This window comes from Rhinolophus ferrumequinum, chromosome 9 (genome assembly GCF_004115265.2).
Source record: "Rhinolophus ferrumequinum isolate MPI-CBG mRhiFer1 chromosome 9, mRhiFer1_v1.p, whole genome shotgun sequence".
Lineage (NCBI taxonomy): Eukaryota > Metazoa > Chordata > Mammalia > Chiroptera > Rhinolophidae > Rhinolophus > Rhinolophus ferrumequinum.
The window spans coordinates 43,491,738-43,512,251 of NC_046292.1; the positions used below are offsets into that span (position 1 = coordinate 43,491,738).

Below are 20,514 nucleotides of genomic sequence, written 5' to 3' on the forward strand. Positions count from 1 at the left end.
AATGTAAGAACCGGAGAAAACTCCAGAAAAAGAATGAAACGAAACGGAGGCAAGAAAACTACCAGATAAAGAGTTCAAAAGAATGGTTATAAGGATCCTCAAGGAATTTAGTGAGAACTTCAACAAAGAGACAGCAAGCATAAAAAAGAACATAGAAACCATAAAAAAAAAGCTAGTCAGAAGTGAAAAACATGATAACTGAAATGAAGAATGCACTAGAAGGAATCACCAGCAGACTAGATGAAGCAGAGGACAGAATCAGTGATTTAGAAGGCAAGGCAGCATAAAATACCCAGTCATAACAGTAAAAAGAAAAAAGAATCCAAAAAAAGGAGGATAGTTTAAGAGACCTGTGGAACAACAATAAGCATAACTACATTCACATCAGAAGGAGAAGAGAGAAAGCAAGGGACTGAGAACCTATTTGAAGAAATAATAACTGAAAACTTTCCTCACCTGGCAAAGGAAACAGATATACATTCCAGGAGGCACAGAGAGTCCCAAACAATATCAACCCAAAGATGCCCACACCAAGACATTATTATTAAAAAGGCAAAGGTTAAAACAAAGATAGAATCCTAAAGGCAGTAAGGGAAAAGCAGTTAGTTACCTACAAGGGAACTCTGTAAGATTGTTAGCAGATTTCTCAACAGAAGTTTGGTCGGCTACAAGGGATTGGCACAAAATATTCAACATGATGAAAGGCCTACAATCATGGGTCCCCTACACAGCAAGGCTATCATTTAAAATGGAAGGGCAGATAAAGAGGTTCCCAGACAAGAAAAAGCTACAGGAGATCCTCACCACCAAACCAATATCACAAGAAATGTTAGAGGGACTTCTTTAAGAAGGAAAAAAATAAAATAAAATTGTGAATAATAAAATGGCAACAGGTACATATCTATCAACACTTACTTTCAATATAAATGGATTAAATACTCCAATCAAAAGTTATAGGACAGATGAATGGATAAGAGAACAAAACTCTTACATATGCTGCCTGAAAGATGCATACACAGATGGAAAGTAAAGAGAGGGAAAAGCATATTTCATGAAAATGGAAACAAACAAAAAAACCCACAAGGCTGGGGTAGCAAAACTTATACCAGACAAAATAGATTTTAAAACAAAGGCTATAACAAGAAACAAAGAATGACCCAGTAATTCCACTTCCGTGTTATTATCCATAGAAACCCAAAATACTACTTCAAGGGGATGTGTGCATCCATATATTCATTGCAGCATTTTTTACAATGATCAAGATGTGGAGGCAGCCTGGGTGTCCATCAATAGAAGAATGGATAAAGGAGAGGTGGGGGAGATATACAATGGAATATTGCTTGGCCATGGAAGGGAATGGGTTCTTGCCATCTGCGGCGGTATGGATGGACCTGGAGGGAATTGTGCTGAGTGGAGTGTCAGACAGAGAAAGACAGATGCAACGTGATTTCGCTTACATATGGAAGCTAAAGAACAAAATGAACCAACGAAACAGAAACAGACTTATAGATACAGAAAACATTTTGATGGTTGCCAGATGGTAGAGAGTTTGGGGTATGGATAAAAAACAGGGGACTGGATTAAGAAGTACAAATTGGTTGTTAAAAAGTAGTTATGGGGATGTAGGGTATAGGCTTAGGAACATAGTTGTTAATATTGTAATAACTATGTATGGTTTCAGGTGGATACTGGATATGTTGGGTGATAGATGGGAGGTGTTGGAGGGCAGGGTGAAAAAGGTTAAGGCATTAAGAAGTGCAAATTGTTAGTTACAAAATAGTCACGGCAATGTAAAGTAAATCATAGGGAACACAGTCAATAATATGGTAATAATATGTTAATATGTATAGTCCCAGACGGGTACTTGACTATTCAGGGGGATCACTTCTTAAATTATATAAATGTCTAACGACTATGCTGTACACCTGAAATTAATATAAAATAATATTGAATGTCAACTGTAATTGAAAAATTACAAAAGGGAGAAAAGGTGAAGGGGAATAAAAGATCCATATTTCCAGGTATAAAACAAGTAAGTCCTAGGGATATAATATACAGCACAGGGAATATAGTCAATAATATTGTGATAGCATAGTATGGTGTCAGATGGTTGCTGCACTTATGGTGATCACTTCTTCAGTGAGTTAACATTTATAAATGTTAAATAACTATGGTGTACACCTGAAACTAATATAATACTGTATGTTAGCTATATTTTTTAATAAAAATCTTAAAAAAAACACTAAAACAGAACAAAATGAAAGATTGACAGAATGAAAAAAAAATGATCCATCTACATGCTACAAGAAACTGATTTTAAATATGATATAAGTAGGTTAAAATAATACAATGGAGAAGCATAGATCATGCAAATAATAATCAAAAGAGAGCTGATATGGCAATGTTATATCAGATAGAGTAAAGTTCAGGCAAAGAACATCACCAGGGATAAAGAGAGATATTATGTAATAATGTCAACTCACCAAGATGACCTAACAATTTTATTGCATATGCACCAAATAAAAGATCTGCCAAGTACATAAAGGAAAAACTACCAGTACTGAGTAGAAAAATAGACAAACCTGTAATTATTATTGGAGACCTCAACATGAATCTCCTAGTAACTGATACAATCAGTACATAAGAAGTCAGCAAGCATATAGGACAATTAAACAACGCCATCATCCAATAAGGTCTAATTAACTTATAGGAACACTGCCCAACAACAGCAGAGTACAGATGACTCAGGGTTAGAGGCCCAGACCTCCTGCTCAGTCAAAAATCTGCATATAACTAGTGCACATTTTTTTCAAGCATGCATGGGACTGTATCCTGGGTCATAAAGCCAAACTTCACATATTTTTAAAAATTGGAATTATACTGAGTATGTCCTCTCACCGTAATGGAATCAAACTGGCAATCACTACCAGAAGGAAAACAGAAAAATGTCCCAATATTGGAACTAAATGGCACATTTCTTAACAAGGGTACAGGTTTAGGAGCCTGGCTTTAAAATTCTGTGACTAATCCTGTAACTTAGTGTTACCAATTGGGTGTTTCTCCCAGAAAGTGATAAAACCTTCTCCACCAGCACTTGCGTATATGGACTTGTGTTTAAAGTGCTCCAGGCATTTCTGGGGAAAGGGGAACTAATATTTTTTGTGCACCTACCATAAGCCATGTTATATTGACCATCACTGTTTTATTTAATCTTCACAACCACCTATCACAGTGCTGTGTCTCAGCAAGGTACCTGTGCAGAGAGGCAGGAAATCAGTTGAGGATTTTTGAGAAAATGTTGGATGTTGGAGAAAACTTTTAAGGAATTCAGAGTGGCCACAGGTAGGGAGCCCTGATGGGAGATGATTATGAAGTGGAAAGAGGCTGGGTCATAAGGGTTCCACGTGGCTCCCTAAGGAGTCTGAACTCTGTTAAGGAGACTTAGCAGCCAGGAGCTCTAAGAAAATGAAAGCTGAGGAATGCCATTTTAAAAGGATTACTTTAGAGAGTGGATTGCAGGGAGAGAAGGCTGAATGTGAGGGGCTCAATTGTGGTGACGGCAGCAGTTCAGTTTAAAGTGGTGACGATTTAGTAGTAGTACCATTTTACACATGGGAAATGGAAAGTACAGCGTTTGGGAAGGATAATAGTATTACAGAAGACAAGGAGACCAGATCACCATAGGATGCTCCGATATTTAACATGACACAATGAAATGCATTAAAATGTGACACGCCTAGCACACTTAAATCGTCAACAGTTAACAATATTTCACGCCTAGAAAGGGAAGGTTTCAGAAATCACAGCTGACCCTGAGGACAACAAGGCTCAAAGCGGGATTCACCAGGGTAATGGCTAATTTAGCGGCAGAGCCACCATCCTCCTGCCCTCAGTCCCCGGGATGGCCCTTGTACCGCAGGTCAGGCTTAGGGCTCAGCTCAGCACCACCGCCTGCTCCTACCTGTTGAAGCGACAGGTGTGGCTCCTTAAAGCCCATATGGAAGAAGTTTCCAATGATAGGCAGAATCGGGGGTCCAGGCGGGTAGTTGTTGGGACGCTGCCTTTTGAAGTAATTGGCAAGGAACAGAAAGACGACAGCACCCAGCAGGAGAGTGCGGGGATTGAGGAGTGACCAGAAGGCAGCCACGAGGCAGCCCATCGCTGCGAGCATGGCTCCGATGTCCACTGACTCCACTGCTGTCTGAAGTGGTGACAATCCTGACCTCTCTGTTACTGTGCTTGCAGCAAGGCCGGAACTCCCAGTGTCACCCCGCGCCGCCCCTCCCCCGACTGTGTCACGCCCTCTCCGTGCTGCTACTTGCCTGGCGGTTTTCTGTCCTTGAACTTCGCCCGGCCCTCCCAGAACCGCGCCCTGGGAACTTCCTGTCAGCCAGCCACCCGTCGTGCAGGACTGAGGCCAGGCGCTAGATTCCTAGGAGAACCCACAAGTTTTGGAAAGTCTTTCTCTGAGACCATTGGGGCTCTTGGGTTATGGTTTCAATGCATGTCAGAGAGCTCCACAGATATTTGGGTTCCGAGTTTTCAATCTCCTTCTCAGCCAGGGATCAAGGATCTGAATTGATCCTGGGGAACAGTCACCTGTCATTTCTTGGGCACTCATTATATGCCTGGCAGCTCAGTCACCTCTTTACATAAATTGCTTCTTTCTGACATAATTAGGCAGATGCTTTTCTTAGTCCCATCTTGCAGCTGAGGACACAGAGAAGTTAACTACCAAATAGTAGAGAATGATTGAATCAATCACCGGTCTGCAAACCATCTAAAAGAGGTCCTGTATTTCCAACTGTTTTGGAGATTAAAAATCATTACAGCAAAGCTCCTAGTGTTGCCCCTAGTTCTTAGCAGGCACTAATTAACACTGAAGGGAAGTGTCTTTCCAAAGTCCAGAGGGAGATACTGGTCAGAGCTTAGCTTTTATTCTTCCAGTCTACATCTTCCTATTTTACTCCACACAATGTTACTAATATTTATGTAACTGTTATTTTAATGGAATTATGGTACAACTGCTTTAAAAACAAACAAAACCTCAGTACTACGTGTTTGAGATCTCTCCAGGTTGATGCATGTGGCGTTAGTTCATTCACTTTAACAGCTAAGTACCGTTCTATCATTGCACCACAGTTTTTAAAATTGAGGTGTAGCTGACATATAACATTATATTAGTTTCAGGTGTATAACATCATGATTCGATAATTGCATACATTGCAAAATGATCACCACAACAAGTCTAGTTAATCTCTGTCACCATATATTGTTACAAAATTTTTTTTGTGATGAGAACTTCTAAGGTGTACTCTCTTAGCAACTTTCAAATATGCAATACAGCATTATTAACTATAATCACCTTGCTGTGTATTACATCCCCAGGACTTATAACTGGAAACTTGAACCTTTTGACTATTTTTGCTCATTTTGCCGGTCTCCAACCCCTGCCTATAGAAACCACCAATCTGTTCACTGTATCCATGAGCTTATTTTTTTCCCAATTTTTAAAGTTTTCATGTATAAGTGAGATTGTATGTTATTTGTTTTTCTCTATCTGACTTAGGTCACTTAGCATAATGCCCTTGATATACCAACGTTGTCACGCTGACAAGATTTCACTCTTTTCATTCTTTTTTATGGCCGAATAATATTCTTTTATACACACACTCACATGCACACACACACACACACACACACACACACACATGAGAGGTCTGACAAGTTCGCGAACTCATCCTAGAAAAAGTGCTACATATCTCATTGCCAACTATCACTACGGTCTCCTTGAAAGTACTCTCCTTGGGAAGCTATGCACCAACACTAGTGCCTAGTCCATCCTTCAAAGCAATTTTGGAATTCTTTTTCTGGAATGGCCATCAGAGCTGTCATTGTATTACGCTTGATGTCTTGAATAGCATCAAAATGTCTTCCTTTCAATATTTCCTTTATCTTCGGGTAAAGAAAGAAGTCATTGGGGGCCAGATCAGGTGAGTAGGGAGGGTATTCGAAAACAGTTATTTGTTTACTGGCTAAAAACTCCCTCACAGACATTGCTGTGTGAGCTGGTGCATTGTTGTGATGCAAGAGCGGTGAGTTTTTGGTAAAAAGTTCAGGTCGTCTAACTTTTTCACACAGCTTTTTCAGCACTTCCAAATAGTAAAGTTGGTTAACTGTTTCTCCAGTTAGTACAAATTTATAATAGATTCTTAAATAGCATAATGTTTTCAAGGTTCATCCATGTTGTAGCATGTATCTATACTTCACTCCTTTTTATTGCTGAATAATGTTCCTTTGTATGTATACCATATTTCATTTAGTCATTCATCAGTTGATGGATGTTTGGGTTCTTTACACTCTGTGACTATTATGAATAATGCTGCTATGAGCATTCATGTACAAATTTTTGTGTGAAAATATGTTTCTGGTATCTTGGATACGTACTGCTATGGTCCAAATGTTTGTGTCCCTTCGAAGTTTTTATGTTAAAATCCTGACTCCCACGGGAGTAGTAATTAGGAGGTAGGGTCTTTGGGAGGTGATTAGGTCTTGAACGGGATTAGTGCTCTTAAAAAAGAGGCCTAAAGTAGCTCCCTTATCTTTCCACCATGTGAGGGCACAGCAAGAATGTGTTGTCTGTGAATCCGAACGTGGGCCATAGCCAGACACCAAATCTGTCGGCACCTTGATCTTGGACTTCCAGCCTCCAGCACTGTGAGAAATAAATTCTTGTTGTATATAAGCTAGCCAGTTTGTGGTAATTTTGTTATAGCAGCTCAAACTAATAAATATACCTAAGAATGAACGGCTGGCTCATATAATCCATATTTAACGTTTTGAGGATCTGCCAGACTGTTTTTTAAAGTGTTCCACAATTCCACCAGCAATGTGAGTTAGCTTTTCCACATCCTCACCAACCCTTGTTATTATCTGTATTATTCCAGTTATCCTAGTGTGTGTGAAGTGGTATCTCATTATGGTTTTGATTTGCATTTTCCTAATGTTGAATGAGATTGACCATATTTTTATACTTAACTGGTCATTCATAATGAACTTTTAAGTAATGTGTATTTAAATTCTTTGCCAATTTTTTAATTGATCTATTTGTCTTTGTATTGTTTAGTCTGTATCCAGACTCCTATTAAATATATGATTTACAAATAATTTTCTACAATCCTGTGGATTGTCTCCTCATTTTCTTGAAAGTATTGTTTGTACAATAAAAGTTTTTAATTTTGATGAATTCCAGTTTTTAATTTTTCCTGTTATACTTGTGATTTTGGTGTTATATTTAAGAAACCTAAAGTCAGGAAGATGATTTTTCCTTTCGGATTTATAATTTTAGTTCCTTTTGAGTTAATTTTTGTATATGGTGTGAGATAAATGTTCAAATTTATTTGTTGCATGTGAATATCTACTTCTCCCCATTACAACTTCTTGAAAAAGATTATTCTTTCTCCACTGAATTATCTTGGCACCCTTGTTGAAAATCACCTGAACTTTCTTATATGCTTTATTTCTGAACACTCAGTTCTGTTCCATTGATCTATATGTCTACTCTTATGGCAGTACCACACAATCTTGATTACTATAGCTTTGTAGTAAGGTTTTAAAAAGGTTTTAATTAAAATATAACTAACATCCAGTATTATATTAGTTTCAGTATAACACCATAGTTGTTCAACATTTACATACCTAAAGAAGTGATCACCATAAGTACGGCAACCATCTGACACCATACTATGCTATCACATTATTGACTGTCTTCCCCATGCTGTATACAAGTATCACCTCCCCATAACTTAATTCATTTTATACCTGGAAATTTAAACCAACTATTCCTCTTCACATCCCCGTCCTCCCACCTGTCCCCACCCCCACGTTTTTAACTTTTCAATTACAGTTGACATTCAGTATTACATTAATTTCAGGTGTACATATATAACATATACATTATAATGTATAACATATACATTTATATACATTTATATAATTTAAGCAGTGATCCTCCTGACTAGTACCCACCTGGCACTGTAAATAGTTATGACCATATTATTGACTATATTCCCTATCATTTACTCTACATCCCCATGACTAGTTTGTAATTACAAATTTGCTCTTCTTAATCCCTTCACCTTTTTCTCCCTGCCTCCAAACCCCCTCCCATCTATCACCACAATAAATCTAGTACCCATCTGACACCATAACATAGTTACTAAAATATTCACCTTATGCTATACCCTACATCCCCATGACTACTTTGTAACAACCATTTTGTACTGCTTAATCCATTCCCCTTTTTCATCCATTCCCAACCCCCTTCTTTGACAAACATCAAAATGTTCTCTGTATCTATGAGTTTGTTTCTCTTTTGTTTGTTTGTTTATTTTCTTCTTTAGATTGCACATTCTCATATAAGCAAAATCACATTGCATCTGTCTTTGGCTGTCTGACATAGAATACCCTCCAGGTCCGTGCATGCCACCACAGATGGCGAGAATCCATTCCCTTTCATGGCCGAGCAATATTCCACTGTATAGATGTACAACCTACTCTTTTTCCATTCAATCATCTACAGACATTCAGGCTGCCTCCACAGCTTGGCCATTGAAAACAATGCTTCAATGAGCATATGGCTGCACATGTCCCCTCAAAGTAGTGGTTTGGGTTTCTTCGGGTAATTACCCAGAAGTGGGAACACTGAATCCTTCTTTGTCACTTGTCATAGCCTTTGTTTTAAAGTCTGTTTTGTCTGTTATAAGTATTGCTACCACAGCTTTTTTTTTTCTTTTTTAATTTACATGAAATATAGTTATCCTGTCTCTTTGCTTTCTGTCTGTGTGTCTTTTGATCTGAAGAGAGTCTCTTGTAGGCAGCAGATGTAAGGTCTTGTGTTCTTATCCATTCAGTCACAATAATTTTTGATTGGAGCATTTAATCCATTTACATTTAAAGTAATTGTTGATAGATATGTAGTTATTACCATTTTATTCTTCACATTTTTAAAATCTTTTTTACTTTTTGTCTTAAAGCAGTCCCTCTAACAACCGTTGTAATATTGGTTTGGTGGTGGTGAACTCCTTTAACTTTTTCTTGTCTGGGAAAATCTGTCCTTCGATTTTAAATGATAGCTGCTGAGTACAGTAATCTTTGTTGTAGGTCCTTGTTTTTCATCACTTTGAATACTTCCTGCCAATCCCTTCTGGCCTGCAAAGTTTCTGTTGAGAAATCAGGTGAAAGTCTTATGGAAGCTCCCTTGCACTAGGTAACTAACTGCTTTTCTGTTGTTGCTTTTAAGAGTGTCTCTTTGTCCTTCACCAACGGCATTTTAATTATGATGTGTCCTGGTGTAGGCCTCTTTGGGTTCATCTTGTTTGTGACTCTCTGCACTTCCTGGTCTTGTATATCTATTTCTTTAGGTTAGGGAGGTTTTAAGTCATTATTTCTTTAAATGGGTTTTAAATTCTTTGCTCTCTCTGTCCTTCTGGTACCCCTATGATGTGAATGTTGGTACACTTTATATTGTCCCAGAGATTCCCTTGAAGTCTCTTTTTTTTCCTTTCTGTTCTGTTGGGTATTTCTGCTATACCTGCCCTTCTAAATTGCTGATTGGATCCTCTGCTTCAACTAATGTGTTAATTCCCTCTAATGCAGTTTTCATTTCCATTATTGTATTCGTTATTTCTGACTTGTTTTTTTTTTTTTTTTTTAATATTTTCTATCTCCGTTTTCATGTTTCCTATCTCTTTGTTGAAGTTCTCCTTGAGATCATTGGGCATCCTTCTAACTGGTGTTTGGAACTCTGCCCCTGGTTGAATGCTTGTCTCCATTATGGTTAGTTCTTTTTCTGGAGCTTTGTTCTGTTCTTTTATTTGGGAAAAATTTCTTTGTCTCCCCATTTTGGCTGCCTCCCTGTGTTTGTTTCTATGTTGGGCTGCTGTGCTTCCTGGTCTTAGGAGAGTGGCCTTATGTAGTGTCCTGTGGGACCCAGTAGTGCAGTCTACCTACTCACCTCTCCAGAGCTGGATGCTCCAGGTGTGTCCCTTGTGTGGGTTGTATGTGCCCTGCTGTTGTAGTTGAGACTTGATTGCTATTTGCAATTCAGTGGGAGGGATTGACCCACAGGCTAATTCGTTGTGAGGACTGGCTGTTGCTACAGTGGAAAAGTTGTTTTGCAGGGGCTGACCTGACAGAACAGGGTCCAATTTCATGGGGCTCTGATGCCCACCCAGTCTGCTGTTTGGGTGTGTCTTTCCCAAAGGCAGCTGGGTGATGCTCTAGCTTGGTTCAAGCTGGCCACTGGGCCTGACAGTACCGAGGTGTCCTGTTCAGGTGCAGCCTATGACCTCCCTGCCCATTGCCAACTGGCATGAGCCCCAAAGCAATGCTGAGATGACCGCCACCTGTGCTGTGCTTGGGAGGTGCCTTGACAGGCCAATCTGTGAACGAAGGCTGGTTGCCACTGGTGCTGAGCCTAGGGCTGCTCGGCCAGAGGTAAGGGATACTCGGAAGCCAGATGCTGCTTGTTTGGGTTTCGTGAACCTTTGAGAGATTTTTAGGAAATTCTTCAGCATGAGCCAAGGCAGGCTGTTTCTAGGGTTTCAGGGAGGGAATTCCTGCCGGTTCTTGGGAATTTTTTTTTTGCTTTTCCTTTCCCAAATCCCGAGATACAAACTGTTTTCTGTTCTGCACAATGAATCGTTTCCACAAAGTGATGGCCGATACTACCAACCACCTGGGTTCAGGGAGCCGATTTTCCCGATTTCCTGACCAACTTTTATAGGAATTCAGGAAAGGGGAAGCAAAAAATATCCCTGAGAGAGGGCGGAATTCCTGCCTGGAAACCCTAGCTATTTCTATGGAAATGCCCCTGGAAGTGGCTAGGGTGTGCCTGAAAGTTGGGTAGAGTGTGGTCTCAGGGAATCATTAGGGTGGGGCAAAGGCAAGGTGATAGTCAGTTTCATGGAGACTCAGATATAGATTCTGCATACGTCTGAGTCAGCGTGCGTCTGCACGCAGGAAGGGGAGGGCACAATAAAGCAGCAATGGCTTCCACCTGCTCCTCATTCTGGGAGAAACTGCCCTTCTTCCCCTCACCCTGCAGCTAAACAGTTCAGTTCCTCCTCATATGTCCCTGGTGCCTTTCGCCTTTTGAGCTGCCATCCCAGCACTTGAGCTCAGAGCAAGTTAGTTCATCAGTGGGTAAGTCTGTGCGTGGAGCGTCTGAAAGCTCACTGCCCTCTGTCTCACTCAGCCACAATTGTGGCTGATTTTTATAGCCAAAAGTTATGGCTTTTCGTCTTGGTACAGAAACCCTGGGCTGGCAAGGGGCTACGACTCCTTACTCCTCAGGAGATATACGCGGCCAAGAAATCCCTCTTGGTTTTTAATGGTCAAACGCGGGTGTGGGACCAGTCTTTCCTGCGTCTCTGCCCATCCTACCAGTTTCGAGGTGGCTTCTTCTGTATGTTCTTAGTCACACGGCTTTGGTATAGCTAGACTTCAGGTGATTCTCAGTGATCGTTGTTTTGAGGTTTGGTTCTAATTGATGTGGTTCTGAAAGGATGTGAGCACTACATTTACTTCACAATCTCGACCAGAAATGTGTAGCATGTTTTGAAAATGGTAAGTATGAGTCCCCCAAATTTATTTTTCTTTTTCAAGATTTCAAATTGCTTTGGCTGTTCTGAAATGCCACAGAGCTCTTTTCTTACTGACATCCAGCTGTTTTTTGTTTTTTCTTCTTAAACAGATGTTCAGATTGTTGCAAGACTTCAGTTAACTGCCAAAGTTCTAAGAATGTTGATTTTGACAACTTTTGCTAGTCTTCTCAGAGCTTTTCTGGAGGAGTAAATTTTGGGAGGTTCTTACTTTGTCATTTTAGTAGTTTTTCTCTCTAAAAGTCAGGTTTTTGGAAGTAGAAAGAACCTTAGAAAACAATGTTTGAAGTCCACATTTTTCATAATGTGAAATCAGTTGCATAGAGGTAGAAGGGTTATTGCATAGCAACAGAAAATTTGTGACACACTGAAGCATTAATATTTCTACTCTGCCTTAATCACTTAGCTACTCCCTCCCTACCCATAAGTTCAATAAAAATTTAGTGAGTATCAAAACTGTCAGGTACTGAGCCTGTATAAGCAAAACACAATTGCCTCTTAAAGGTCAGAATAATTGGGAGATTATATGGAAATAGGAACTTGAAATTTTTGAATAAGATTCTCAGAGAATGGAGCAGGGAATAACTAATTGGCTGGGAGAGTCAAAAAAATGTCATTGATTTGACTTTAAAGTTGGGTCTGCCAGGTGTAATTAGACATTTCTTGAGAAAAAATAACTTCAATAAAGACAGTTAGATGATAAAGGACCTATCCTGTCTAGAGAATTGATAGGAGTTCAGTAGTTTGGCAAAAAAAAGTGCTGAGAGATGTGATTGAAGAGATGTGAAGGTTTCAGATCACAGAAATTATCATATGCCCAGCTAAGGAGCAAGCCCACACATGGCTGTACACAGAGCTCCAGAGAGTGCTGTTTACCTAGACTACCAGTGATGACATCCTGAGGTTTCACAGTGTAACAGCCCTGCTAAAAATTTTATAATGATGCAGTAGTCAATAGGGAGAAGGATTTATTGCTCTGTGAACCCAGTGAGGGAAAGATTAAATTGCCAGGAAAAAATGGTATAGAAATAAGTTCTTCAATGGCACAACAACATAACTGGAGGCTTTGCTTGAAATAGCAATAACAGTGTTACAACTACTTAATTTATTATATGCCAAGCACACTATGCCTTTGTTTAATATACATATTAAAGTTATATTTACATATTTTATATGTTACATGTATTTTTATATATTTATATAATATAATTTAAGAAGTCATTAGTGTGGGGCTCAGGGGTGCTCCGATAGAGGTACAGGACATGCAAAAGCCAGATGTTGCTTGTTTGGGTTTTGTGAATCTTTGAGAGATTCTAGGAAATTCCACAGCATGAGCTGAGGCAAGCCATTTATATGGAAAAGCTATTGGAAGTGTCTTGGGTGTGCCCAAATATTGGGTGGAGCATGGTCTCAGGGAATCCCTAGGGTGGGGCAGTGGAGAGGGAATAGCCAATTTGATGGAGACTCTGATATGGTTTCTGCCTGTATCTGCATGCCTGGAGCAGGAGGGCTTAACAAAGAAACAATGGCTTCTGCCAGCCCCTCTGTATGGGAGAAAGCTGCCCCTCTAGTACTCACCCTGCAGCTAGACAATTCACTTCCCGTCCCTGGTACCTTTTGAGAGGCTGCCCAAGGGATGGAGCTCTGAGCAAGTGAGTCTGTCAGCAACTATGTTCTTGAGTGGTACCTTTCAGAGGAGCGCCTGGCAGTGCAGCTGCCCTCTGTGTCACTCAGCCATAATCTCTGCTGGTTTTCACATCCAGAAGTTATGAGGACTTCTCTCCCTGGCACTGAAGCCCTGGGCTGGGGAGAGGCTGGATCACTTGCTCTTCAGGGAGGGACCTCCACAGCTGAGATATCCCTCCTGATTTTCAATGGTCACATGCAAATGTGGGACCAGCCTGTTCTGCATCTCTGTCCCTGAGCCTACCAGTCTCTAGGTGACTTCTACTGTATGTCCATAGTTGTAGGGCTTTTGTTCAGCTAGATTTCAGGTGATTCTCAGTAATGGTTGTCAGTGGTTTAGTTGTTACTGATGTGTCCTAAGAGGAGGTGAGCACAGTATTTACCTACTCCTCCATCTTGATTGGAAATAATCCATAAGCCTATTGAGAAATAAGCATGGAGAAATGGAATAGGTGGCCCCATTCCAGACAGCCAGCTGGGAAATGGAACAGTGAGGTAAGAACAAGCCTGCACCTCTACACTGCGTTCCAGAAGGGATATAACAGAATTTGTCATGAGGACTAAGAATAGGACATTGGAATGAGGTGACAAGAACCGAGGAGTAGTGGCAGAGATCTGATTTTGGTCAATAGGTCCAAGCTAGCAGCAATACAAAATGATTCTACCTTATTTTATTTATTTATTGAAAACTACCATGTTCCAGGTACTGTTCTTGATATTGAACAAGACAGTTACTGTTCCTACTCTCAAAGAATGTATTAGTTAGCTATTTTTTATGTAACAATACACCTCAAAATGTAGTGGCTTAAAACAATAACCATTCATTCACCTCACAAATGTAAGATTGATAAGTTAGGGGTTCAGCTGGGCTGTTCTTGTCTGAGCTATGATCACTCACGCATTTGCATTCAGCTGTTGGATATGATTGGATCCAGCTCGTCTCAGCTGGTCTTATGCACAGCTCTGGTAGTTAGCCAGTTGTCATCTAGGGCAATTTGACAAGAATAACGAGGGCCTGTGTTTCTCATCATCCATCAGAGTAACATGGGCTTGTGTAAGTAGTGGTAGCAGAGTTCGAAAAAAGCAGGTAGAAGCATGCAAGGTCTCTTGAACTCTAGCTCAGAAAGTCCATTTCATCACATTCTATTGGCCAAAACTGATCAGCAATCCAGCCCAAAGTAAAGAGAAATGTAAATTGGTTTCCATCTTTTGAGGGAAGAAGTTGTGATGTTCCACTGGAAGGGGTGTAAATGCAGATAGGTGGATTATTATGGCCATTTTGGCAAATGAATGTTGTTCTCAGTCAATCTTAAATTCCATAAAAACTAAACAGAGTGAGGAAAGTTATATTTTATACTCTGAGAGAGTAACTGATACTGGACTAGCCCTTCCATTATAAATAACCAGAAAAATTGGCCAAGTAACTAAAATAAGTTTTCAGGTGTTGGAAAACTAACAGTTCAGAACTGTGATCCCCAAGAGAAAAGAACAAATGAGATGAGCTGTAACAAGCTCTCTTTCTGCCTAGGGTATTTACTTGAACCCATCACAGGAAGGAGGAAAAATCAGAACACAGTAGCCTCATCTTGCTAAGATGAGAATGTATAGTTTGGAATTTTGGGCAACTGACATAGTCAGAATTGGTACTAGAATGCACTAGAGGGAATCACCAGCAGACTAGATGAAGCAGAGGATAGAATCAGTGATTTAGAAGACAAGGTAGCATAAAATACCCAGTTATAACAGCAAAAAGAAAAAAGAATCCAAAAAAAGGAGGATAGTTTAAGAGACCTGTGGAACAACAATAAGCATAACTACATTCATGTCATAGGAGTACCAGAAGGAGAAGAGAGAAAGCAAGGGATTGAGAACCTATTTGAAGAAATAACGACTGAAAATTTTCCTAACCTGGCAAAGGAAACAGTCATACATTCCAGGAGGCACAGAGAGTCCCAAACAATATCAACCCAAAGACACCCACACCAAGACACATTATAATTGAAATGGCAAAGGTTAAAGACAGAGAGAATACTAAAAGCTGCAAGGGAAATGCAGTTAGTTACCTACAAGGGAGCTCCCATAAGATTGTCAGCTGATTTCTCAACTGACAAGGGCCACAAGGGATTGGCACAAAATATTCAACACAATGAAAGGTCTACAACCAAGGTTACCCTACCCAGCAAGGCTATCATTTAAAATTGAAGGGCAGATAAAAGGCTTCCCAGACAAGAAATATATAGGAGATCCCCACCACCAAACCAGTATTACAAGGAATGTTAGAGGGACTTCTTTAAGAAGGAAAAAAAATAAAATAAAATTATGAATAATAAAATGGCATCAGGTACACATCTATCAACACGTACTTTTGATGTAAATAGATTAAATGCTACAATCAAAAGTCATAGGATGGATGAATGGATAAGAAAACAAACTCTTACCTATGCTGCCTGCAGGAGACTCACTTCAGATTGAAAGATACACACACAGATGGAAAGTAAAGGGATGGAAAAACATATTTCATGAAAATGGAAACAAACAAATAAAAAACCCATAAAGGCTGGCTATAACAAGACACAAAGAAGGACCCAGTAATTCCACTTCCGTGTAATTATCCATAGAAACCCAAAATACTATTTCAAGGGGACGTGTGCATCCATATATTCATTGCAGCATTGTTTACAATGACCAAGATGTGGAGGCAGCCTGGTTGTTCATCCACAGAAGAATGGATGAAGAACAGGTGGCACATATATACAATGGAATATTGCTTGGCTATGGAAGGGAATGGGTTCTTGCCATCTGCGGCGGTATGGATGGACCTGGAGGGAACTGTGCTGAGTGGAGTGTCAGACAGAGAAAGACAGACCTAATGTGATTTCACTTATACATAGAAGCTAAAGAACAAAATGAACCAATGAAACAGAAACAGAATCATAGATACAGAAAACATTTTGATGGTTGCCAGATGGTAGGAAGTTTGGGGGTGTGGATAAAAAACAGGGGACTGGATTAAGAAGTAAAAATTGGTTGTTAAAAAGTGGTTATGGGGATGTAGGGTATAGGCTAAGGAGCATAGTCGATAATATTGTAATAACTATGTATGGTTTCAGGTTGATACTGGATATGTTGGGTGATAGATGGGAGGGGTTGGAGGGCAGGGTGAAAAAAGTTAAGGCATTAAGAAGTGCAAATTGTTAGTTACAAAATAGTCACGGCAATGTAAAGTAAATTGTAGGGCATACAGTCAATAATATGGTAATAACTATTTACAGTGCTAGATGGGTACTAGATTATACAGGGGGATCACTTCTTAAATTATATAAATGTCTAACAACTATGCTGTACACCCGAAATTAATATAAAATAATATTGAATGTCAATTGTAGTTGAAAAATTACAAAAGGGGGAAAAGGTGAAGGGGAATGAAAGGTCCATATTTCCAGGTATAAAACAAGTAAGTCCTAGGGATATAATATACAGCACAGGGAATATAGTCAATAATATTGTGATAGCATAGTATGGTGTCAGATGGTTGCTGCACTTATGGTGATCACTTCTTGAGAGATTTAACATTTATAAATGTTAAATAACTATGATGTACACCTGAAACTAATATAATACTGTATGTTAGCTATATTTTTAATAAAAATCTTAAAAAACACTAAAACAGACAAAATGAAAGATTGACAGAATGAAAAAAATGACCCCTCTATGCTATCTACAAGAAACTGATTTTAAATATAACGATATAAGTAGGTTAAAATAATACAATGGAGAAGCATAGATCATGCAAATAATAATCAAAAGAGAGCTGATATGGCAATGTTATATCAGATAGAGTAAAGTTCAGGCAAAGAACATCATCAAGGATAGAGATATTATGTAATAATGTCAACTCACCAAGATGACCTAACAATTTTATTGTATATGCACCAAATAAAAGATCTGCCAAGTACATAAAGGAAAAACTACCAGTACTGAGTAGAAAAATAGACAAACCTGTAATTATTATTGGAGACCTCAACATGAATCTCCTAGTAACTGATACAATCAGTACATAAGAAGTCAGCAAGCGTATAGGACAATTAAACAGCGCCATCATCCAATAAGGTCTAATTAACTTATAGGAACACTGCCCAACAACAGCAGAGTACAGATGACTCAGGGTTAGAGCCCAGACCTCCTGCTCAGTCAAAAATCTGCATATAACTAGTGCACATTTTTTTCAAGCATGCATGGGACTGTATCCTGGGTCATAAAGCCAAACTTCACATATTTTTAAAAATTGAAATTATACTGAGTATGTCCTCTCACCGTAATGGAATCAAACTGGCAATCACTACCAGAAAGAAAACAGAAAAATGTCCCAATATTGGAACTAAATGGCACATTTCTTAACAAGGGTACAGGTTTAGGAGCCTGGCTTTAAAATTCTGTGACTAATCCTGTAACTTAGTGTTACCAATTGGGTGTTTCTCCCAGAAAGTGATAAAACCTTCTCCACCAGCACTTGCGTATATGGGCTTGTGTTTAAAGTGCTCCAGGCATTTCTAGGGAAAGGGGAACTAATATTTTTTGTGCACCTACCATAAGCCATGTTATATTGACCATTCACTGTTTTATTTAATCTTCACAACCACCTATCACAGTGCTGTGTCTCAGCAAGGTACCTGTGCAGAGAGGCAGGAAATCAGTTGAGGATTTTTGAGAAAATGTTGGATGTTGGAGAAAACTTTTAAGGAATTCAGAGTGGCCACAGGTAGGGAGCCCTGATGGGAGATGATTATGAAGAAGTGGAAAGAGGCTGGGTCATAAGGGTTCCACGTGGCTCCCTAAGGAGTCTGAACTCTGTTAAGGAGACTTAGCAGCCAGGAGCGCTAAGAAAATGAAAGCTGAGGAATGCCATTTTTAAAGGATTACTTTAGAGAGTGGATTGCAGGGAGAGAAGGCTGAATGTGAGGGGCTCAATTGTGGTGACGGCAGCAGTACAGTTTAAAGTGGTGACGATTTAGTGGTATTACCATTTTACACATGGGAAATGGAAAGTACAGCGTTTGGGAAGGATAATAGTATTACAGAAGACAAGGAGACCAGATCACCATAGGATGCTCCGATATTTAACATGACACAATGAAATGCATTAGAATGTGGCACGCCTAGCACACTTAAATCGCCAACAGTTAACAATATTTCACGCCTAGAAAGGGAAGGTTTCAGAAATCACGCCAGCGGACCGTGAGGACAACAAGGCTCAAAGCGGGATTCACCAGGGTAATGGCTAATTTAGCGGCAGAGCCACCATCCTCCTGCCCTCAGTCCCCGGGATGGCCCTTGTACCGCAGGTCAGGCTTAGGGCTCAGCTCAGCACCACCGCCTGCTCCTACCTGTTGAAGCGACAGGTGTGGCTCCTTAAAGTCCATATGGAAGAAGTTTCCAATGATAGGCAGAATCGGGGGTCCAGGCGGGTAGTTGTTGGGACGCCGCCTTTTGAAGTAATTGGCAAAGAACAGAAAGACGACAGCACCCAGCAGGAGAGAGCGGGGATTGAGGAGTGACCAGAAGGCAGCCACGAGGCAGCCCATCGCTGCGAGCATGGCTCCGATGTCCACTGACTCCACTGCTGTCTGAAGTGGTGACAATCCTGACCTCTCTGTTACTGTGCTTGCAGCAAGGCCGGAACTCCCAGTGTCACCCCGCGCCGCCCCTCCCCCGACTGTGTCACGCCCTCTCCGTGCTGCTACTTGCCTGGCGGTTTTCTGTCCTTGAACTTCGCCCGGCCCTCCCAGAACCGCACCCTGGGAACTTCCCGTCAGCCACCCGTTGTGCAGAACTGAGGCCAGGCGCTAGATTCCTAGGAGAACCCACAAGTTTTGGAAAGTCTTTCTCTGAGACCATTGGGGCTCTTGGGTTATGGTTTCAATGCATGTCAGAGAGCTCCACAAACATTTGAGCTCGGAGTTTTCAATCTCCTTCTCAGCCAGGGATCAAGGATCTGAACTGATCCTGGGGAACAGTCACCTGTCATTTCTTGGGCACTCATTATATGCCCGGCAGCTCAGTCACCTCTTTACATAAATTGCTTCATTAAAATTAGGCAGATACTCTTCTTAGTCCCATCTTCCAGCTGAGGAAACAGAGGTGAAGTACCAAATATGTGGTAAACGAATGACTCCACCGGTCTGCAAAACATCTAAAAGAGGTCCTGTATTTCTAACTGTTTTGGAGATTAAAAATCATTATAGCAAAGCTCCTAGTGTTGCCCCTAGTTGTTAGCAGGCGCTAATTAACACTGAAGGGAAGTGTCTTTCCAAAGTCCAGAGGGAGATACTGGTCAGAGCTTAGCTTTTATCCTTCCAGTCTACATCTTCCTATTTTACTCCAGTTGTTAGCATCCACACAAAGTTACTAATATTTATGTAACTGTTATTTTAACGGAATTATGGTACAACTGCTTTTTTAAAAAAATAACCCTCAGTATTATGTGTTTGAGATCTCTCCAAGTTGATGCATGTCTCTTTAGTTCATTCACTTTAACAGCTAAGTACTCTTCTGTCATTGCACCACAGTTTTTAAAATTGAGGTGTAACTGACATATAACATTACATGAGTTTCAGGTGTATAACATCATGATTCGATAATTGCATACATTGCAAAATGATCACCACAATAAGTCTAGTTAATCTCTGTCACCATGTATTGTTACCAAAAAAATTTTTTTTGTGATGAGAACTTCTAAGGTGTACTCTCTTAGCAACTTTCAAATACGCAATACAGACAGCATTATTAACTATAGTCACCTTGCTGTGTATTACATCCCCAGGACTTGTAACTGGAAACTTGGATCTTTTGACTCTCTGCTCATTTTGCCCGTCTTCCAACCCCCACCTATAGAAACCACTAATCTCTTCACTGTGTCCATGAGATTTTATTTCATTTTCTTTTAGTTTTTTAAAGTTCCACGTATAGGTGAGATTGTATATTATTTATTTTTCTCTGAGTGAGTTCACTTAGCATAATGCGCTTGAAGTACACCAATGTTGTTACAAATGATTTCATTCTTTTCATTTTTTTTATGGCTGAATAATATTCTTTTACACACACACACACACATACACACAAACACGAAATCTGACAATTAAGTTCGTGAACTCATCCTAGAAAAAAT

At 40.0% G+C, this 20,514-nt stretch overlaps 1 protein-coding gene across 2 annotated transcripts in view; it reads right to left on the minus strand.

Moving 5' to 3' along the window:
- The window catches only part of LOC117026547 (cytochrome P450 2J2-like), a 45,794-nt gene extending 26,915 nt beyond the window's left edge, over positions 1-18,879 (minus strand). Inside the window, exon 1 of one of the 2 annotated variants that reach the window (XM_033113335.1) lies at positions 18,734-18,879. In XM_033113335.1, the coding sequence (XP_032969226.1) occupies positions 18,734-18,769 (36 nt within the window). In that variant the 5' untranslated portion in view covers positions 18,770-18,879. Of the gene's footprint in view, positions 1-3,961; positions 4,172-18,733 lie in introns of those variants that run through there. The other variant, XM_033113334.1, reaches the window with a different exon arrangement.
- Positions 18,880-20,514: the final 1,635 nt, after the last annotated feature.